General features: G+C 38.9%; 1 protein-coding gene across 1 annotated transcript in view; it reads right to left on the reverse strand.

Annotated features, from left to right (window-relative positions):
• Positions 1-20,516: 20,516 nt before the first annotated feature.
• The window catches only part of LOC146513139 (ras-related protein Rab-26-like), a 132,037-nt gene continuing 128,093 nt past the window's right edge, over positions 20,517-24,460 (reverse strand). Inside the window, exon 9 of the mRNA XM_085171585.1 lies at positions 20,517-23,967. Within this exon, the coding sequence (XP_085027711.1) occupies positions 23,865-23,967 (103 nt within the window). The 3' untranslated portion in view covers positions 20,517-23,864. The remainder of the gene's footprint in view (positions 23,968-24,460) is intronic.

Genomic DNA, 24,460 nt, shown 5'->3' on the forward strand with positions numbered 1-24,460 from the left:
GAGTTTATTAATGACCCCGGGGGAGGTTGTATAATCCAGGCTGATGAGAGTCTTCATGTGGTGCATGTCTGGCACCTACAGCTCATTCCAGTCTGTGACTCATTTTCCAACACAGTCCCCAGGCAGTGTCTGAACTGAATCTTGAGAAGCATTGTGACTGATGCCACTAACCGATCTGTGCATGACTCGAAGGCTTCTGGACCACTTGAGTATTTAGGTTTAATATTAGCTGCTGAGTTGTGAAACTGACAGTGAGAGTCTTTAACCACAGTATCAGCTCATTGAGGCTATATTTAGTAGTGCTTTGAGGTGCTAAGGTCCCTGTGGCCCCGTACTAATAATAATTACTAATATTTGGCACGTTTAAGGAGTTAAAATGAAAACAGATTTTTGGTTTCTGCACTCAAAAAAAATATTCTCCTTCCTCAATAAACATGAAACAATAATTTATACAATATAAGGTTAATTTAGTCACATAATTAACCATTAAGAAAAATGTGCTTGGTATAAACTAAATTTAAACCAATCAAGTAACATTAATTTGACTATATTCCACTGAATAACATTTTGCATGGAGAGTTTAAAAACAGTTAAAGTAGTTAAAATCAGGAATTTAGTCCTTTTTTGTGTTGTTGTTGTGTAAGTAACAAAATTCATTCATACATTGAACAGACACTAACACTGGTAACTGTGGGTAAAAACTCTTCAAATAAAGCTCTAATTAACAAGCTCATATGATATATTTAGATGAAGAGAGTATGTTTTATAAAAGATAATCTATTATTGAGGTTAATGTTGTATTCAGTCACTAACCAAAGTGCAACCCGGGATCAAGGCAAAATGTGTAATAGACACGCCAGCCCACTGTGTCCATTTCACGCTTTGCCTCTCTAAAATGTGAAATGGACATGCATGCATGAATTGTATTACCAGCAGGGGGAGGTAATATATTTAAAGTCACAAAGTACATTCCAGGGTCTTTTATCATCAGAATGAACTAACCTAGGTGGCTAATGTGTATATACATGTAAATATGTTAATAATGTATTTAAACGCTTTCCCGTGATTATTTTCATGTTGGTTTGAAATAAAATATCTCCCTCTGTTGTTACTGCAGCTTACTACAACTTACTGCAAATTCTGCATGTGCGTACATTTCACATTTCGGATAGGTACAACGTGAAATGGACACGGTGGACCGTGTTCCTATTACACGTTTTGTTGTGGAAGACATGCTGTTCTTGTCCTGTCAGATGGCCCCGCCCCTCCCTGAGCCTGGTTCTGCCGGAGGTTCTTCCTGTTAAAAGGGAGTTTTTCCTTCCCACTGTCGCCAAAGTGCTTTCTCATAGGGGGTCATATGATTGTTGGGTTTTCCTCTTATTTATTATTGTAGGGTCTACCTTACAATATAAAGCACCTTGAGGCGACTGTTGTTGTGATTTGGCGCTGTATAGATACAATTGAATCGAATTGAACTGTGATATCAGGTTGGACAGTGTAAATGTCTGAAGTGTTTGTTTTAATCCTGGCAAAATCACACAAAATGGGCGGTGTACCTCTCTCGATAGCATTCCTGTTGTTCGTTATGAATGTAATGTGAAAATAATTGCTAACTAAAATTAAACAGAAAACACTGCTGACATCAAAGAGTGTGTTTTATCAACTGTGTCGTAGAGGACGCTCACGCCACCTCATAAAGATCCCTGACATAGTGTGAACACCATTTCAAAGATAATTAAATGGAGTATGTTGGCACAGCCATATGACCAAATAACACAAAATGTCAATCTCGTGGTTTTTTAATGTTTTAAAATGAGGAGATTTCCGTGCCTCTCCTGTCCTGTATCTGTTGAGTTATTTCAGTCTTCACCAGTGATATTGAGAAGAAGTATTGTTAACGTAACTGTGAGTATAATGTGAAGCAACAGAAAAAAGACAACAATGATGTATGAATGGAGAATTTCCTGAGTTACTTCTATTTCAATAGCTTTATTAACCCCGTGATTTACTCACATACCTGCCCATTCATCATCCACATACTACATGACTTCACAACCATCAATGGACCAAATCAGTGCACAAATGCACGGAGAGTTTTAAGGTCCTTATCAAACACAGGGCTAAAATACTGTCGGTGAAATCATGACCCTGTGGCATGGCACTGAGAGAATGTGCTTTTCTCTTTGGAATCAATATGATTGAGGCCCCATGGTGACACAGACACTCCACGGCCCCACAGTCACGCTGCCATCATTTTAGAGCAGCAGGTCTTCTGGACTTGATAAAAATAAACCTGACTGGACCAAGATGATCTGGATACAACAGGCCAGCTAAATATGTTTCAACTACAGGAGGGAAGTGCAGCCAAAGTCAAAAGGGTCATTCCTCTAGTATCAGAAAAAAAATTATAAGAGGAATATAGAAATGAAACCACATAGTAAAGATGCACAGCATAAACTCATGAACTCACAATTCCTAAGTGATCATTTCATTCCTGCAAGAGTCAATAGCTTGGGAAATGCAAACACAGCAAAATAAGATTTAAATATTCTCTATATACATCAAATTAAGTTATAACTAAACAAATAATAATCTGATCCTTAGCTGATCTTAAAATTAGGTAAATACAACCTCAGGAAAACAACAACACATGCGTGCCATGTCATTATTTATTTAACAAAAATTAAGACAAAATGCAGAACAGCCTTACTGCTTCCATATGAATTAAGAAGCATCATCTAAGTAGCAGGCAGGTGCTGGTAATCAAATGCACTTGATTATCTGATCATCAGCAAGTCTGAGCATCTCTATAAAAAAGCCTCGATGCTTTGGTAGTTTGCTGGGCTGGAACATTCTGGAACATTGGAACACGGTCTTCTCCCGAGTGGATGTCCCAGCAAATTTCCCCCAGGGTCAAACGATGCAATGCACAGAGAAATTGGACAAAACCCAAGAGCTACATCTCAGAATCTACTGGCCTTAATGAGCATATTAAATGTTGAAGTATGAAAAAAAAACTGAACAAATATGGTTTGTTTGGAAGGGTTATCAGGATATTAGCACAAACACTCTATACCCATGCTTCTATAAGCATGGGGTGGTGGTGGAGGGGTTGGGATTTGGGCTTGTTATGTAACCACAAGTTCCTCCAGACCACTGTAAAAATGAATGAAGTAAACATTTTCTGTATGACTTTAAGTTGTTGCTGCTAAAGTTGAGCTGAGTTTTTCACCCACAACTTAGGTTTTGTTAAAGAAATAAATGACACGGTGTGTTTTTGGCACTGTTGGGTGTAATGTGTTCCAAAGTAACATTTTACTGCATTACTGCATTAAATTCAGTAATTATACTACAGATACAATTATGTCATTGCATGCCATTACAACAGTTCTTGAAAAGAAAAAAAATCCATCAAACAAACAGTTTTTTTCCTTCTGTAGTTGGATTACCTGATATAGACCCGATTACATTTCTGATACTTTCAGTTTATTATAAAGTATGAAGCCTTGAGATGACTGTAAGTGTGCATGCTGCTAAATATTGTCCGCTGATACCATCATCTTTTATGGAATTCCTATTATACAAAATATGTTCTTTAAATTCTTTTCTTTTGAAGTTTTTCCTCTTGAATGGTTTGTGTAATTCAATGTCACATGGCTCGAGAGCGAGGTTGCGAGGACTGTTTTGTTTATCTCGTGTTTTTCGTTTGCCACGTGTCTCTCGTCTCTCCTGCCGTTCCATTTGCTATCCATGTGCGCCTTTGTCCCTATCTGGGTTGTGAGTGTATTAGCAAATAACAAATAATTCACTACATAAATACAGGGCAATATGACCGCCATACCTATTCATATCATTATGTTTGTGAGTCATTGTAAGCATCCCTCTCTTATTGCTTCACTGCATTCATTATGTCAGCGAGGGGAGAAAACACACGATATAGTAGATACACGTGGCCCATCCTGAGTACTCGACAGAAAAGTAAACAATAATCTAAAATAAAAAAATAAAGCTCTAATAAAACATAGCTATTGAATTATAGTGAATGCTGTAATGCTTCTCTTGTAAAAGTAAATCTGTGTGGGTTTATTTGGCGTTCAGACAACAATTCTGATGTCTACACTGCTGGACAGGACAGAGAAAATAATAATAATAATAATAATAATAATAATAATAATAATAATAATAATAATTATTATTATTATTATTATTATTATTATTATTATTATTATTATTTTGGGATTGACATGATTTATTCATAAATCATCATAAAAAGTCAATTCTGCTAATGATATATGGCACATCTTTAATTCTGAAGCCTGTAAATTGGTTTCGAAATAGCTCCAGAGGTCATAGGTTATCCTGCCGAATGTGTAACATCTTTGAAATAAAAAGTTAAAACAAATCCTTTTTATATAGTAAAAAAAAAGTAAACAAACCAAAGCAGAGTCTGTGTGTGTGTGTGTGTGTGTGTGTGCGTCACAGCAAGAGGTTTTTCTTGCTGTTTGTTGATGTTCTTCCGGCTGAATGGACAGGAGCCTTATCTTAATGGGACTGCTTGGGTGGAAAGCTGGTTGTCTCCATAACAGTCACGCACAAGCACGTGCACATACACGTGCACATGCACGTGCACACACACAGAGAGCTAGCAGTGGTCCATTTGCTGTAATGAATGATAGCTTAATCACCCACATTACTGTCACATGCTGGTAATGATTAAGGAAGTGTGTATTTCCAGTATTGATATATCGAATGTAAATTGTTTCAATGACCCTGGTAGTTTCCTAGAAGGAGAAAGTGCGTTCAGTACTGTGAGACACTTATCACATCAGCAACATTATGAATTTTTTTTTTTCAGAAGGTCAGAGTCACTGTCACAACAGAAGGGCCAGAAAAATCCCGCACTGTAGTAATGACAAAAGAATTTGGTATCTCCATCCTCTCCATCACTGACATTTCAGACTATTGTCAGAGCTGCTAGCACGTTTTAGTTACGTACAACGTTACCTTTGGCAGCATGAGTTGGACAAAGCTTGCGGCTATGAAGGGGAATAATTTAACCTAAGCCAACATCATTTGCTAATGTTAACATGTAGTTATTGCTTAAACATAAAGAAGTGCCTTTATTAAATGGCTGTAACCAAACAAGACTTTTTATAGCGCCTAAACCTGAGGAGCAGGTGAAAGCGAAAGTGGAAACCACGCGCTGTGTGTGTGTGTGGGGGGGTGTCAATACAGCATTGTATTGTGATATTTTACATGGAAGTACTTTATTGATACAGATAACATTATTTGAGCAAACTTTAATTAAATCAGCTCAACTGACAATTGATCCAACACTGGACACAGTCAGCTTTTCAAAGCTACCTCCTAATTCAGAGGAAGGTAATGGGTCAGTAGTCAAGTGAAAATCAGACATCAACCCTTCACACACACAAACACACACACACACACACATAGGGATGGGTATCGAAAACCGGTTCTTGTTGAGAACCGGTTCCCACTGTTTCAATTCCTTGGAATTGTTTGCCATTTTTGCAAACGATTCCCTTATCGATTCCAGTCGCCCCGAGTGACGTCACCACGTTGCGGAGCGTCATTTACCTGGCAGGAAACATGGCGCGTAAGCGGCTCAAACGCTCAAAACTTTGGTTATACTTTACGAGAACGGATGACAACAGGGCAACTTGCAATACTTGCAAAGTAGATATTTCATTTAAGGGAGGAAACACTACAAATATGCAAAAGCATTTGCTCACAAAACACGCGATAACCTTAAATGAATGTCGTGTTTTTAATTCCGCTCCGGACTCGTGAATCTCAACCCAGCAGCAGCGGTAACGTTTGCACGTCCTCTCCCGTTAATGCGGCAGGTAAATAATCAGCTAACAGTGCATATTATGTTAGCACGATCTGCCTTATTACAAAACCTGCCATTACTGTGCATTTAGGTGACCATGATGAGAGAGACAGACAGACAGACAGAGTCTGGCTCAGATGCTGGCAGTTCTCACTGCAGTCTACCGGTAGCGTCTCCTTTCAGGCCAGGATAGACGAATGTCACCGTGCAGTGACTAAGTTTGTGGTCAAAGGCTTGCACCCATTTGCCACAGCAGATGATTTTCAGTAAGTGAATGTGTTTAATTGTAGGCAGGGACATTACTGGATATTCTTGTGTAATTGCTACTGAATAATTTATGTTATATTTTGTTATCGCTACAGAAGAATATTTATTTTATTATTTTACATTTACAATTTTTTTTTCCTGGGGACCCAGTGACACCCCATTGAAGAGCCGTAGGCTGTGGATCTCTTAAGATCTCACTGTTGGGTTTGTAAGGCCATGTTACTCCTAAATTTCTATCTTGTTCAAACAGAAGATATAAAACAAAGTTCTAAGCTAATCAACCTTAGTGTTCTCCTTTTTTTTAAAAAAAGAATCAATAAAGAATCGAATCATTAAACAGAATCGAAAATGGAATCGGAATCGTGAAAATCTTATCAATACCCATCCCTACACACACACACACACACACACACACACTGTTGAATGATTGTAACTCCTGGTGACTACATAGCTGTCAGGAGCTTGAGCTTGAGTCACAGTCTGACTTAAGACCGACTGCAGTCACTCTCAGAGAGGTTGCTGAAGATTTGCAAAAATATTGTCTGATTCACTGATCACTGATTGAAGAAAATAAGAACAACCCCAGGTTTCTCTTCAGCACTGTAGCCAGGCTGACAAAAAGTCAGAGCTCTTTTGAGCCAACCATCCCTTTAACGTTAACTAGTGATGACTTCATGAACTTCTTCACAAATAAAATTTTTATCATTAGAGAAGAAATTACCAATAATCATCCCACAGATGTAATATTATCTACAGCTACTCTTAGTACCATTGATGTTAAGTTAGACTCTTTTTCTCCAATCGATCTTTCTGAGTTAACTTCAATAATTACTTCCTCCAAACCATCAACGTGTCTTTTAGACCCCATTCCTACAAAACTGCTCTAAGAAGTCCTGCCATTAATTCTTCGATCTTAAATATGATCAACCTATCTCTAATAATCGGCTATGTACCACAGGCCTTCAAGGTGGCTGCAGTTAAACCTTTACTCAAAAAGCCATCTCTAGACCCAGCAGTCTTAGCTAATTATAGGCCAATCTCCAACCTTCCTTTCATATCAAAAATCCTTGAAAGAGTAGTTGTCAAACAGCTAACAGATCATCTGCAGAGGAATGGTTTATTTGAAGAGTTTCAGTCAGGTTTCAGAGTTCATCACAGCACAGAAACAGCTTTATTGAAGGTTACAAATGATCTTCTTATGGCCTCTGACAGTGGACTCATCTCTGTGCTTGTCCTTCTTGACCTTAGTGCAGCATTCGATACTATTGACCATAATATCCTATTAGAGCGATTAGAACATGCTGTAGGTATTACAGGTATTGCACTGCAGTGGTTTGTATCATATCTATCTAATAGACTCCAATTTGTGCATGTAAATGGAGAGTCCTCTTCACACACTGAGGTTAATTATGGAGTTCCACAGGGCTCAGTGCTAGGACCAATTCTGTTTACATTATACATGCTTCCCCTAGGCAGCATCATTAGAAGACATAGCATACATTTTCACTGCTATGCAGATGACACCCAGCTCTATCTGTCCATGAAGCCAGATAACACACACCAATTAGTTAAACTGCAGGAATGTCTTAAAGACATAAAGACTTGGATGGCCACTAACTTTCTGCTTCTTAACTCAGATAAAACTGAGGTCATTGTACTCGGCGCTGAAAAGCTTAGAAATATGGTATCTAACCAGATTCTTACTCTGGATGGCATTACCTTGGCCTCCAGTAACACTGTGAGGAACCTTGGAGTCATTTTTGACCAGGATATGTCCTTCAACGCACATATTAAACAAATATGTAAGACTGCGTTCTTCCATTTGCGCAACATCTCTAAAATTAGAAATATCCTGTCTCAGAGTGACGCTGAAAAACTAGTTCATGCATTTATTACTTCCAGGCTGGACTACTGCAATTCATTATTATCAGGATGTCCAAAAACTCACTGAAAAGCCTTCAGCTAATCCAAAATGCTGCAGCAAGAGTACTGACAGGGACTAGAAAGAGAGAGCATATTACAGAGCATATACACTGCAGGTTTTAGTGACAGTGTTGGTGTGCTTGAAAATCTAATTTTACACAAAAACAAAATCTTATGGCATAAAACAGGTACTGACAAAGTTTCGTTTTGAGGACACAATCAGCAAAAAATTGCAATAACATCGCATTGTAGGTAGGGATGGGTATTGATACGATTTTCATGATTCCGATTCCATTTTTGATTCTGTTTAATGATTCGATTCTTTATTGTTTCTTTTTTAAAAAGGAGAACACTAAGGTCGAATAGCTTAGAACTTTGTTTTATATCTTCTCTTTGAACAAGATAGAAATTTAGGAGTAACATGGCCTTACAAACCCAACAGTGAGATCTTAAGAGATCCACAGCCTACGGCTCTTCAATGGGGTGTCACAGGGTCCCCAGGAAAAAAATTGTAAATGTACAACAATAAAATAAACATTCTTCTGTAGCAATAACAAAGTATAACATAAATTATTCTGTAGCAATTACACAAGAATATCCAGTAATGTCCCTGCCTACAATTAAACACATTCACTTACCAAAAATCGGGGGCATCTGCTGTGGCAAATGGGTGCAAGCCTTTGACCACAAACTTAGTCACTGCTCGGTGACATTCGTCTATCCTGGCCTGAAAGGAGACGCTAACGGTAGACTGCAGCGAGAACTGCCAGCATCTGAGCCAGCCAGACTCTGTCTCTCTCATGATCATGGTCACCTAAATGCACAGTAATGGCAGATTTTGTAATAAGGCAGATCGCACTAACATAATATGCACTGTTAGTTGATTATTTACCTGCCGCATTAACGGGAGAGGTCGTGCAAACGTTACCGCTGCTGCTGGGTTGAGATTCACGAGTCCGGAGCGGAATTAAAAACATGACATTCATTTAAGGTCATGCGTGTTTTGTGAGCAAATGCTTTTGCATATTCGTAGTGTTTCCTACCTTAAATGAAATATCTACTTTGCAAGTATTGCAAGTTGCCCTGTTGTCATCCGTTCTCGTAAAGTATAACCAATAGTGATGTGTGATACCACTGATTTCCTTTCCCATCTGATACCAAGTAATATTCAGGGTGGTATCGACGATACTGATCCGATACCGATACTTTGTACAAAAACTTATTTTATTTATTGTATCTCAAATTATAGCATCATAATGATTACAGGACATCAGATTACTTGTTCTTATCACTTAATAATGCAGAGTTCATCATGTAGAAATAAAAAAACTGAAGTTGTGCGCTATTTGAACACTTTGCCTGCCCGCAGCACTAAAGGGCTCTGTGAGAGACGTCTGTCTCGCCCTAGCAGCACCTGTCCCTCTCCTCCTCTTCAGTTCGTCTCAACATATGCGCCTCATATTCTGTGATATGATTTATTCTGAGGTGTTTGACAAGGTTAGTGATGTTGTCACAACCATACATGCCAACCCTCCTGATTTTTCTGGGAGAATCCCGAATTTCAGTGACCCTCCGGAAATCTCCGGGAGCCACCATCCTCCCGAATTTCTCCCGATTTTCCACCCGGACAACAAAATTGAAAAACCATATTGCAGAATTCATAGCGCGGCCCAGCCAATTCCAGTTTCCAACAATGGCGGCAGCGACTTAGTTTTAATATTACTCTTATTTCTCTTTCTGGGTCGCAAAAAAACTTTTAACATATTTTCAGATGAGAACGTAGCTGTGTAAACTTCAAATATCTGAGCCGACCGACACATCGTCTTCAAACCCTCGTTTCGCTACTCGGGTTAAACATGATATATAAGTCACTTTGATAACTTAAAAATGTTATTGTTTGGCTTTTTCAGTGTTTTCAGTGTTCGTGAGTAAATCGGTTTGGCTGAGATTAAAGTTATTAGATTAAATTAAATTAAATGTAACTTTATTAATCCCTCGGGAGGGTTCCTCCGGGTTTTCACACAGCTGAATAAACGTTAAACAGAAAAAGAATTAAACATGTCTTCCTAATTCTGAGGTCTCAAGGTTGGCAAGCATGGCCACAACACCTCACTTTTTTGCCACATGTATCGCAAACCACGTCTCAGCTGTTTGTGGAGGTAAAGTATGTCCGCATAATTACGCTCAGCCATTGTTGTGAGTGTGCGCACCAAGGGGCTGCCAGACATTTATACAGCGGTATTTCGCACATGACTATGAAAGGCGGAAGAGGAAGTAGTTCCTTTGAACGTTGACAATCCAATGTTATAGTTTCTTTCCACTGTGTTCCTGTTAATGATAAACTACAAATTTACCCCAAATTACTAAAATATCGATATTTTAATGTGAGAATCGATTCTAGAACATAAATGATTGGTATCGGAGGAATCGATATTTCAGGATCGATCCGCACATCACTAATAACCAAAGTTTTGAGCGTTTGAGCCGCTTAGGCGCCGTGTTTCGACGCTCCGCAACATGGTGACGTCATTCGGGGTGACTGGAATCGATAAGGGAATCGTTTGCAAAAATGGCAAACAATTCCAAGGAATTGAAACAGTGGGAACCGGTTCTCAACAAGAACCGGGTTTCGATACCCATCCCTAATTGTGGGGTGTCTGGTGATTTCTACCTCTAAAAGCTACATTGTGGGTTATGGACAGACACAGGTGGAAATGGCTGATAACGACTGGACATTCTCATTTTACATCATATTGTGAATATAGTTGAAAACCATATATTTCCACTCTTTTTCACGAGGTGTTATAAGGTGGATATTGAAATCTGAGATTTGCCAACATTAACCATCCAACAGTTTCTAACTTAAAAGTTTGGATAAATGGGATTTGGACATTGTCTAAGTGTTCTGCAATAATTTTTACTGGTGTTTCTTATTCCAATAGCCAACTGCATTTGTATTATTATAATTTTTATTATTGCTTATTTTGCTTGCACTTGTTATTCGAAGGACTAGCAGACGGAAATTGGCTAGCAGCTAAATCTGGTGCAATGCATCCTTTCTCTGAGATGAGTATTTTTTGTTTGATTGTACAAAAAAAGAAGCAAAAAATTCAAAAACAATGTTCCTGAAAAGTAAATTTAGACTAATCTAAACTCAGACTATTTCAGAATAATCTAATCCAAGTCGATCTGATTCTAGTACCAGAACGACAAAGTCCAGTATGCAGATGGGGTTGGTTAATGTCAAAATTACAACACTCAGGAGATCATGATTTGTTTCCCGCTTGTGAATTCTTTTGATTTCTGCCTTTTTGTGAACATTGCGATTGGGGTTCAAATAAACAAGCCAACTGACAAAATGACATGTAAGGATGCCCAGTGTGCTAAGGGGACCTAGGAAGTGTCAATATGTTGACACTCTGTACTCCGTACAGCACTGTTTGATTGCTCCACTCCAATCAGTAAATCCCATTCAAATTCAATCCACTCCAGTTAAACTGATATAGTCCTGATCCAAGGTTAACAGGACTGTAACAGATGTTAAAAATAATTCACTCACGGTACAGTGATTACAGCTATAAGCTAATTAAAAATGCACCTTTAAACATCTAAAGATTTTTGTTACTTTTAAGGTTTAGATCAACCTAGTGACTCAACAAATAACAGTGTAAGTTAAGGTTCGCAAAAAAATGTCAGCAGAAGGAGGATAAAAATGGAGATGAACCTGGGTTTGAGTGCATTTAATCTTCAAAGTCACTTTCATTATTAGTATTATTAAGATTTCTGTAACTCTGGTGAGTTCAGAGAGTTTATTCCAAGGAGACAGACTGAAGCATCAAAATCCAGACAATAAGAACAAAAACCCCTCCCCCGCACACTGTCTCATCCTAACAGATCTCAGACTTTGTCTGGTGGTTTAACAGATGCAGCGTTATTGCTCCAAACTATCACAGCCTCTCTGAGAAGGTATAATTCAGAAAAGCACACCGTAGTGTACTCAGTAGTCTTTCTTTCTTCCTCTCTTTTTTTCCAGCATTTCTACACATATATACACACGCCACATGGCTTTGTTTGGGGATCCTGGTCACTTTAGCACAGTAGAATGAGCTGCTTGGCAACTAGTGGAGGATGAGAGCGCACACACTGAGGCACTGACCACTACAGAAGAGCCATCGGGGTTATGGTGCCCTCAGCTAAGGCTAATGATACAGGGAGCAACCGGTGTAACAGATGGCCTTCGCTAAGTCATATGAGCCGCTCTGTTAGCAAGTGGGTAGACTATGACTCTCTATTGTTTACTTATTCACACCATTGCACATATTTACACACATTCAGAGAGCATGACCTCCTCTGGAAACATCCTTTGTCTTGTGATAGCTACTCTTTTTTTCCATGTATGGAAATAAAAATAGTGAATCAATTTAAGCTGGAAGAAATGGAAAAAATCTTTAGAAAGGTAAAGCATTGTTAGAGTGGTAGACTCTAAGAGACTTTGATGTGACACACGTGAGTATCTTAGAAGCCCATAACCCGAGAAATCAATCACTATTCATATTCTTATCTACTTTTAAGCTAAAAATGAATAAACAAAAACACTTCAGGTATTAGTTTCCCGTTTGCACGGCCATTACTGGAGCTGTTTTTAAATTTAACACTTTACTTATTGTAGTTGTACATATATTATAGTTTAAAGTGACCATTTTAAATTTTTTTCAAAGGTTTAATAATAATAATAATAATAATAATAATAATAATAATAATAATAATGGATTGGATTTATATGGCGTTTTTCAAGGCACCCAAAGCGCTTTACAATGCCATTATTCATTCACTCTCGCATTCACACACTGGTGGTGGCAAGCTACGGTTGTAGCCACAGCTGCCCTGGGGTTCAGCAGGTATGCTGAACTCGTTTTATATTGTGGGCCTAATATAAGAAAAAGAAATGCATTTTTTTAACAGTACGTCTTTTTCTACAAGATAAAGTACGTGATGTAGTGAATGAAAGAAATATGTCAGCGCAAATAAATAATGTACTACTATAGCTTACTTACACTACACTTACTTATACTACTTATAATATATAACTTATATACCTTCTCTCACCCCAGCCGGTCGCAGCAGATGGCCCCGCCCTCCCTTAGCCTGGTTCTGCTGGAGGTTTCTTCCTGTTAAAAGGGAGTTTTTCCTTCCCGCTGTCGCCAAAGTGCTTGCTCATGTATGCATTATTGTAGGGCCTACCTTATAATATAAAGCACCTTGAGGCGACTATTGTTGTGATATGGCGCTGTATAAATAAAACTGAATTGAACTGAATTACTTAGCACTTATATAGGACTAATTAGCAAATACCTATATCCATGTTATGCACCCACAGTTTTTTGCTTTCCTCCTGCTTACCAAGCTTGTTAGCCTTAGATAAAAAGACTAATGCAGAACTCTATCACTAAAAAGGCTTCTGGCTGTAGCTGTAGATTTGCTCAAATTACTACAGAATGGTAAATGGACTGGTTCTTATATAGCGCTTTTCTACTCATCTGAGCACTCAAAGCGCTTTACACAACTTGTGCATTCACCCATTCAGACCAGCACATCTTTCTAAGTGCTTTTATAGCTAACATTCACACTCCGATGGATGCATCGGAGAGCAATTTGGGGTTAGTATCTTGCCCAAGGATATTTGGCATGCAGACTAGGGGAAGCCAGGAATTGAACCACCAACCTTCCAATCAGTAGATGACCTGCTCTACCACCTGAGCTACAGCCACCCCAAAGTGGCACTGGTCTTAAATTCCAGACAAACCAAACAGAAAAAGGTGATTGCATCAGAAAATAATGCAGGTCACATTTTGGTTGTTGTTGTTGATTGTGCTGGTCTTCATTATGATTGTCGAATGACAGAATCAGAGTGACTTGGTGCACAGTTACTGCCAGCTAAAAAACGTGCACATACAGGCTGTGAGATGTAATATACAAGATGATTGTGTCTACTGAGCAAATCTGTGGTACAAGTGCGACCCCTGCTGACCAAAACATGCATTGCAACGTGCTCCACCTTGATAAAAGGTATTTCCCTTTTTTTTGGTTTTTTTTTAGAGTTTTGAAGGTTTTGACCAAGAAAACACCTTAACGCTTTAATTCCTAATGTCCTTTGAGTTCTACTTGTTTATTACATGAAATGTTGTATACGTGAACTAATCAGTTTGTATCCAAAAGTTGTTTAAAAAAATTCTGTTTATCTGGACATAGCGTTTTGTGGGAGAAACGTTTCGTCACTCATCCAAGTGACTTCTTCAGTCTCAGCTGACTGCAGGTTTCCCCACTCTTACAAACAGTATTGCATAATGACTGAAACCAGCCCACTGAAGGAACAATGGGCTGGGAGGTCAGCTCCTTAATCTTAATTATGAGAATGCATCAAGGCGTAATCAGTTTGTAATTATTGAACACTTGTTCATGTTATTGGGTGTCAAGATGTGTAGATGTTCTGTTTTATTCTTTTGTTAAATAGAGGTTCCATTTTAGATAATAACCACATTATTATGATTATGAGATAAGCCTGCCAGTCAGATTATCTTGTTAAGGTCATTTCACCTTGACATAGTATGAGGCAAAACTTTTTTAGGTCATATTGTCAGGGCAACACGCTTCAAGTGGCTCATCTTCAAGCACCCCCGCATCTAGTAAACAAGAGCGAAGGGGGGAAAATATTTCTGTGTGTCCTTGTCATAGTGTTCCAGACTGGGATGCTTTAAAGAAATTGGAATAAATATTAGCCAGAGTGTGAGTCACAGCCTGTCTGACCAAACCGTGCCGATCACGTATGCATGGAAACCTATTTTCCACCTGCGACGAAGGACACTGTAACAGCAGGAGAGAACACTTGATTTAGGCAAAAGTAAACAGAACACAATGTATATTAATATTGTCTCCATCATCAGTGTCAACAGCAGCATCATAGATAAACCAGAACGAAGTGCAAGGCATCTTTAACCCTTTACTGGGTGAGGAACTATATATGGTAAGCTATGTATTCACAGCTTGAAATACATGCCAGACATTCCTACAAAGTTATTCAAACAAAAAGAAGTCTTCAAAGCCTTTGCCCTTACACTCAAATAGAGCTCATGTGCATCTTGTTTTCATTGATCATCTGTCAGATGTTTCTACAAGGTGAAGTCCACCTGTGGTAAATTCAGTTGATTGGATATGATTTGGAAAGGCCAAGAGTAGGAAGTTTGCCTTGTAATCAGAAGGTTGCCGGTTTGAGCCCCAGCTTGGACAGTCTCGGTCGTCGTGTCCTTGGGCAAGACACTTCACCTGTTGCCTACTGGTGGTGGTCAGAGGACCCGGTGGCGCCAGTGTCCGGCAGCCTCGCCTCTGTGCGCCCCAGGGTGGCTGTGGCTACAATGTAGCTTGCCATCACCTGTGTGTGAATGGATGATTCATGACTGGATGTGTAAAGTGCTTTGGGGTCCTTAGGGACTAGTAAAGCGCTATACAAATACAGGCTATTTATGGCTATGCAAGCTCTCACAGTTGGCACAACCCAAGTCATGAAGTTAAAGGAAATGTCTATAGCCATCCGAAGCAGGATTGTTTCGAGGCACAGGTCTGGAGAAGGGTACAGAAAAATTTCTGCAGCATTGAAGGTCCCAGTGGCCTCCGTCAACCGAGGTTTTTGTGATCTTATAATGATGGATCCAAGTCTACCTTTTTTTCCCCTTTCCTGTAAAATATTCAGACAGTAGGCAAGGGTTAAGACTTAAACCCGACTGAACATCGCTGAAGAGATGGCAGTTTGATAGCTTAAGAGGTTCTGCAAAGAAGATGGGAGAAACTGCTGAAAAATGGGTGTGCTAAGCTTGTGGCATTATACTCAAAATTATACTCAAAATGACTTGACTGTACTTGCTGCCAAAGGTTTTTCAAGAAAGTATTGAGCAAAGGGTGTGAATGTTCTATTTCTGATTTTTATTTTTAATCAATTTGCAAGAATTTCAAGAAAACTTTTTCATATTTTCATTATGGGGTATTGTTTGTAGAATTTTGAGAAAAAAAGACAAGATTTTGTCCCACACCATTGACATAAGCAGTAAATAAAGTAGGCCCCAGGACAGAACCCTGCGGCACTCCAAAAAACTAGAAGAGAGACCACTGAGCTGCAGGCACTGCTTACAGTCCGAAAGTTAATTATAGAACCAGTCAACTGTTTGGTCTGAAAGGCCTATTTCCATAAATCTCTGACATAAAATACCATGGTCAACAGTGCCAAAGGCTTTTGATAGGTCAATAACAAGAGTTGCACAGCAGTTCTTTGCGTCCCGGGCTTCATAGAGGTAATTGAGAACTTTTAGGGAAGCAGTTACAGTACTGTGCAATTTCCTAAAACCAGACTGGAAAGAAGATAAAACAATATTTTCATCCAGATTTCTTCAATGGTGTTCTTTCTTACGTAAAATCTTTATTTTTTTGGTTTATGTAGTTGGAAAAAATAATGCAAATAAAATGCAGCCAAATAGCCTGTCCATTCACTCTTGTGCTTCCTTTGCTCTTCTTTCATCCATTTCCCTCGAATCTTATATCTTCTCTAATCAAGTCACGTACTTCATCTCCCCTGTCCCTTTTTCTCTTACTTTTTATTTTCACCAGCTGGTCCTCATCCTCCTGCTTTTCCTCATCGTGTTCTTCATTTCCCAACTGGTCCCTAGGAACGTCCTCATTGATGGAGCCAATCAGGACTGGAGTCCTGGTCAAAGCCCTCTGTCCTAACATCCATGAGGACAAACCAGGGCTGTGTAGCAGCAATGAGCTGCCTGACCCTGGATACTTGCAATCCTAAAGGCACAGGTGTCATGGTGTGGAGATTCAAGAGCAGTAGACCCAAAACGCAGACAATAGAGATGGATGTAGATGTCTTTATTTGAAGTTGCAAATAAACAGCAGGGACAACTAGAAAAGAACAAACAAAACCTAAAATGGGAAAACGAATCTGAAACTAGGGAACCTGTGACACAGAGGGAATGACACCATACATGCCAACCCTCCGATTTTTCCGGGAGAATCCCGAATTCTACTGCCCCGAACTTTTCCCGATTGTCCACCCGGACAACAAAACTGAAAAACCATATCACAGAATTCATAGCGCGGCTGAGCCAATTCCAGTTTTCAACAATGGCGGCAGTTACTTAGTTTATTACTTATTACTCTTTCTGGGTCGCAAAATAAACGTTTAACATATTTTCAAGCGAGAATGTAGCTGTGTAAACACTGAGCCGACGAGAACAGCAAACTCCCAGGACATCGTTTTCAAGCCCCCGCGGTCTTTCACCACTCAGGTTAAACATGATATATATGTCACTTTGATAACTTAAACATGTGTTTGGCTTTTTTCAGTGTTTTATTTGTTCGTGAGTAAATCGGTTTGGCTGAGATTACAGTTATTAGATTAGATTTAACTTTATTAATCCCTTGGGTGGGTTCCTCCCGGGTTTTCACACAGCTGAAAAAACGTCAAACAGAAAACTGATTAAACAGAAGTGTGAGACGGTCCAGAATTTACACCAGCGCCCGGTTATATTTTAGATAGCAAGGAGCTGACGGCAGAGTTTCACTCCACCGAGAGGGCTCGTGACGTAATTCTGAAGGCTAGACCGTCCAATTTCACAATCGCTCACTTCCAACCTACCCGGCTTTCGGAGGACCCGACCCACTTAGACAGCGGAGGCCTTCACTTATGTACAGAGCGGTTTGTGCCAGTTGTTGCATTTGAATTTGGACACCCCAGCTGTTTCCGGCCAGCCAATAATAACGGTGACATTTAACTCATTTTATCTGAAATAAATAAATAAATAAACATTGTAAAATTCAAGTTTTTTTGTATATATATATATGTATATGTATACCACTCCCCCCCAACAGCCCCTTTGACTGAGGTCTCAAGGTTGGCAAGTATGAATGACACACAGGAGAAATGCCAAAGTAATGCAGACTACCTGACAAGGAGTAAAGGGAAGCACACCATATAAATACACACACGAGGAAATGGCTGACACTAATCAAACACGACGAGGCAGAGAGGAAGCAAAACAGAATACACTGACCTGAGTCACGGACCTTCAAAGTAAAACAGGAAAGACTGGGTCACCCACCCAGGACTGTGACAAGAGGAAATCAGTGGTAGATGACAAAAAAAAGTAACAGAAGATTTTCACACAAATAACTTTAATAATTTATTTTTAAAAATTCATAATATTTGAATACTATTATAAATACTTTATTTTTTGTTTTAATTGTCCCAATTTTTGCCTGCAAAGGAGTGACTTTCCCTTGCAGGCCCATCTTCTCCAGCATTGCCTCAACATACAGAAAATAATGGAACAGTCAGCCATGGAAATCCCTGGACATCCACCGTTAAATTTACTTACATGACTTAGGACTACTAGAAAGAAAAGTACTGTCCCTTACACTTATTCACATAAGAGATAACTTGTTGCATACCGTTGCTGTACCTCCAAGCCACACTGGCTGAGTTTTTGGTTCCCGTGAAAAGCTCCTCGTAACCTCGGCGGAGTTTAATAAAATACAACGGGACATAAATTTTGTTTAATACCATCAAACACAACCTGGTTAATCAGCAAGCAGCCAGTGAGTTTTCTAGTTCAACGGTCCCCAACGCCCGGGCCACGGACTGGTACCAGTTCGTGAGTTGTTTGGTACCGGGCCATGAGAGTTAAGGCTGGGGTGTGAAATTTATGGTGTGAAAAAATCAGCCCGGGCATTTTGACTAGTGACCGGCCCACCAGGTATTATAGGAAAAGCCATAAAGCCTTTATAATAAACTACACCATCCTCCCTATTCTGGTATTCTAAATAGTACTTAGCAAAAATATAAAACTACCTAATTTATAATTACATATACCTAACAAATAGGGTTGCCAACTCCCAGCAAAAAAAGAAAAGAAAAAAAAATAGGGAACCACTCCCGTACCCTCTGCCTCAAGATGCTTAACTGACAAAACCAATTTTAATTTAATGCACGTATAAAACAAATGCACAGAAATCTATTATTTTTCTCCAGTAATTAAATAGATTCAACATCTTTATTCAACAGAATTGCAAACTGCACAGATGGTATCTTCCCAAAAGTAAGAATAATCTAAGTTACTAGGGTATAACCTAGACTTAATATTTACTGAATATAATAATGGATTTCTATACATATTACATCAGATAAAAACTTTGGTTGTAAGATTCAGATAATTATTTATTAAAAGTGAGACATTTTAAATGAGAATAAGAAAGAAAAGTATTTCTTTGTGCCCCCCTTTCCCTGTTAATGCCCTACCTGGGCCCCTGGCAACACTTTGCTAGATCCGCCCCTGCACAGAAACTCTCAGAAACAGTTCATAACTTCCCTTCAACTCATTCATGTCACCTAAAAGGTAAACCTGTTGCTCCATCACCTGTTCAGCTCTGATGATTCAGTAAGGACATCTCCTGGTTTCATCTTCATGTTTCCCTCTCACCACATATCCAAACCGACATCATGAGCAGCAGCTTTACAGCTGATACTAGAACTAACAACAGCTGATCAAGCTTAAACGTGCTGCTGTTGTTTAGCGCGACCTCCGCTGGTTTCCTCTTTCTGGGGCAGAGAGAAAAGCCGATCAGCTGATCATTGATCAATTTCATGATTGAATTAGCAACTTTCCAGCTGAAGAGGAACATGCATTTTCATCTCAACTTTAAAGTTTGACCTCGGCTGTAGTTGGTCCAGCCCAGAGTTGATCATGACCAACTGGCCAATCCACCACCATTCATTTATACCGTTAAAAAATAATAAAACCCCATCGGCCCAAATAATAAAATCACGAGCGGCCCAGCGGGCAAATGCCCGGTATGCCTGATGGCCAGTCCAGCCCTGCCTGGAGTTGGACACCCCTACCTTAAATATTTCACAACCTTGTTTGTGAAATATTTAATCACTTCTGTTGTTTAACCTCAATATAAAAAGGATAACTCTTTAAATGAGGACCTTCACTGACCTATTACTGTATTTTTAGCCTGTTACCCCAAAGTTAATAGTTCATTCTAGCCTGAAAAATTTGCAGGGAAATTATGAGAAAGGCAAATGGGAAATGTAACAGTGAGGTCAGAGGTCAAATATGACATGATATTTGGATGTAAACTGTAATCCACATTTTTTTGGTCATTTTTTTTCACCAATAAATCAATAAGTTTACCTTAAAGACTTTGGTGGATGTAAGCCAATTTTTAATGGCTTGTTAACACCCTCACTACACCCCTACAAAGCTTTACCAGAATTAATACAAAACAAAACCTGCAAAAATACACAAAATGCTACCAAAAACAGAACCTCCTTGGTGCAGGTAAAGACAGTTGGTTACAGCAAATGTAATCACAGGTTAGTACCAGATGATGGAGCTAAAGATCCACAAAAAATGCATTCATTTTTATGATAGATTCTTTATTAGTCAACACAAAAGATCGATACAATACAAATAACCTCAGTTAAGATACAGTATACAGATTACAAGTCAACAATAAATTCATGAGAACTGATTCATTCTAAAAATGTATGCTTCACTGTAAAATCCTTACTTATGCTTTATAGTACTAGTTGATAGAGTTTACAACATTGGCAGAAATCTGTATGAAACCATCTTTGAGAAAACACCTGGAAAAATAATGGCTTTCTCCCAATAACTGCAGAGAAAATAGAAAAAACGTAAGCAAGCTGTCCTCGAAGATTTAAACGCTCCCCTGCGGTTCACTGTTCTAGATTATACAACTCTGCTGTAAGTTCATTTTGCTTTGAAAATTTTGTGCAATGTGGTAAAATGAAAGCAGGGGCTGGATGTATAAACAGAATGTGTGCATTAAAAAACGCGTACACGGTTTTTGCCACACATAAAGTGGTATGGTTTGTGTTAGAGCGGAGCCCCACGTGATAGTGTGGAGAAAAAGGTCAGGGAAACTTGACACATAACACAACAGTTCGCTACTCATAGACTTCAGTGACAATAATTTGATGTGCACTAAATTTCACCAAGCCTTTTTTTTATTACCTATGGTAATTGTCGGAGCTATAAAAAGATGTGGCTCCGCATATAAATGCGTTTTTCTGGCAAGAACTGATGCCCTTGTAGTACAGCATTTCTGCCATGGTGCTTTTCTTTGAATTTATATAGTTAGTAGCCTCCACTGCTTCTTTCCTTACTAGTTTTTCTCCTGATCATGAACCTGAGATCAACAATTACACATTTCTTTTCTCCCGCTCTCCAATGACCTTTCCAGTTATATACTTAGTAAAGCTGTGGTTCTTGTTTACTCATGTTGTAATGATACCATAACAAGGGAGTGTGTACTTCCACTAATTGGTAAGAATAGGAATGGCAAAAATTGAGCTTTAATAAACCCCAAAAAGACAAAGAAAAACAACAACACAGTTTTATATATTTGACAAAAAAAATAATGTGCACATTTTCCCTAACCTTCCTTTGTGCATACAAATAGCTTTAGTCATGAGTATTCAGTTTTATATATCTGGCCCCATGATGTTGTGTTTTTGTGGAAAAAAATACGGGCAATGAAAAGCTTTTCTCTCAACAGCGATATGTATCTTCTAATCAGAAAGGCTCACTAAAGAAAATCTCTGTTTAAAACTTGCAACCACATTTTTAAGTTTTTCATAAATAAATAGAATAAAACATCAAAATCTATATATTGTTTTTAAGTTGGGTCTGTCGCTGTGATCATTTCCTTTGGCTGATGAAGACCTGGACATATGATACAAAGATACATAAAACTCCATGAGAGGAGTCTGAGTTACACGGGACCAATTCCAGATCTCTACATTTTAATTCATAGATGTTCTTACAGTAGCTTTTCAAAAGCCTTGAGCCACTCCTCATTTCTTCATATTTTGTTTCCACTTTTTTAAGTGTTCTTGAGCAACCGGGTTTCAAAATGTATTTCCAATTTTTTTCTGGACTGCTTGTTCACTTATTTTCAGTCCCATCCTTGTAATTGGCAATTTACAAATACTGTTTTTTGGTTTGTTAAGCCACCCAACACTGACCTATGAATCAGAGATAAAAAAAAACGAAAGGCACCAAAACTCAAGGGATCAATTAGTGTTTTGTCTACACATAACAGACATCGCTCAGCAAATAACTTATTTTAAATTGTATCTTCAGGCACTTACTTGCACTCACTAGTAGAAACAGGGTGGCTGTAAAGAAGTCGATTTAAAGGACTGGCAATGGGTTTTAAGGAGACATAATCCAAAATTGAAACTTCATTATCAATACTTATGGAGGTCAGGGTAGAGGTACAATTGCATTGCTTGATGCTGTCCTTGTCAAAACTGGTGGAATTATGAGTTAAGAATAAAGAAAAGTACCACAATCATGTGCTACTTCATCTGGAAAGTGTCTGATTGGCAACAGCTTAGTTTTTGAGCATGTCAATGATCCCAAACACGCTGCCCATGCAGTAAAGGCATACTGGGACAGAACAACACAGAGTAGAATGCTATCAGTCATGGACAGGCCTCAACATCACTGAAGCAATGTGGGATCATCAATGTGGGAACAAAAGGCAGCCAACATTTGTCCTTCAAAAAAACCCTGAAGAACTATCAGAGAAGATTATTTAAAGAAATTACAAGAAAGAGTCATATCAAATATGCTGCTGGGAATTTCCCAAACTCTGTTTTTGCCTTATGTGTTGATATATTTCCATGTATCCTTGCACACATTTCAATAAATCATTGCAGCTGTTTCACATTTTCCTAACAAAATGTAAAGAATTGAGTGGTGCATCAAGGCTTTTGCACAAAACTATATGTGTAAGGTCCCGTTCAAGGTTTGGGGAAGAAATATGCGATGGCAAATACGCTTTTCACACACAATATTCAACAGTTTTTTGTAATGTTTTCTTTTTGCTATGCAGGTTAACAGCAGACTTTACACAAATGCGGTTGTTTTTTGTTGCAAAAAGCATTTGTCCTTTTCTTTAATTTCCTGAAAACAGATCAACATCTAGAAAATGATTTTTCTGGAACAACTCCATCATTTCTCAGGAAGATTCATGTCCCATTGTAGGTCTGCTGTCCTTTGCTGATTGTGTTGTTGTATACATTTATCACCGCTGGAGGTTTATTCATGTCAGAAATATATCACACAGTTCTAACATCAAACTTAAACTGTTTACAAAAGGTCGCTAGCTTGAATGGGTCACAGACACATCAGTGTTATTAAAACCGTTATTATATGGTATCCTGTACATAAACAGCATGTACTGTAGTGCAGAATGACAGCTTACATTATGTGCAATGGTGGTTTGTACAAATTGGTTTCTGTTATTCTAGTCAGACTGATTTAATATTCAGCCTTGTTACGTCTGTAGAGTTTCTTTTAATAAGACAGGCATCTATAAACAACAAAGCTTCCAGAGCACAAAATTAGAATTACATTTAAAATATTTACATCACTCATGGAAACTGGCACAGAATGGATTAAACGGGATTACAAACATGGCGTCTGTGCGCAGACATGCATGTGTATGTGCAAGCTTGGAGACAGGAATTATATTACATTCACAGTCGCAGAGGGAAGGTGGGTCGGGAGAGAGAGCGTATTGGCCGCAGAGAAATATAAACATTGAGAATTTCAGGCCATTTCCAGGTACACCAACTCAAACTTATTACATAGTGTAAGAGAGTGCACCTACTGTCTTTCTCTCTTGCACAAATACACACACACACACACACACACAAGTAGGATGTGGTCTATGAGCGGCAGCAGCCAGCGGTCCTCATTTCTTTGTCGACGTACTCCTGCAGCTGAAACTTTGGCTCATCGGGTTCCTTCATGGTCCTGTGCTTCAGTTCCCTGAGACAGAGAGACATAAAGACTCAAATAGAACTAAACAGGCACTGAAAGTGGTTAAAGTGCAGTAAACCTAATTTTCATATATATATAAATTCATTTTGTTCTCTTTTCTTCTTCACCCCTGAATAATGCTCTACCCTGACTCCCACAGAGCCCATGTTCCTGCTTTGGAGCACTGTGCTCGTGTTTTAGGGATTACACAGAGGTGGTTTCACTTCAAGTATCCGGCCAACAACACCTCATCCAGAAAAAATATCTGGTGAACCTCTTCACGACTAGCTCTAGCAACAGGAGCCTCCTGTGATTGCAAGGGCTTGTTAGTAGTTGTTGCTGGTACTACTGTTGGCTGTGCTGGTTAATTTGAAGACATTAGGCTGCATCTATTTCTAGTTTCTTTGTTATTCTATCAGTTATGTAGCCGATCATTTTTATGTAAGTACGAATTAAATATGAGAATAGTGGGATTCAATAGAATGTTGAGCATGGGGTAGGG

The sequence above is a fragment of the Neolamprologus multifasciatus genome, chromosome 8 (assembly GCF_963576455.1).
Source record: "Neolamprologus multifasciatus chromosome 8, fNeoMul1.2, whole genome shotgun sequence".
In the NCBI taxonomy this organism is placed as follows: domain Eukaryota; kingdom Metazoa; phylum Chordata; class Actinopteri; order Cichliformes; family Cichlidae; genus Neolamprologus; species Neolamprologus multifasciatus.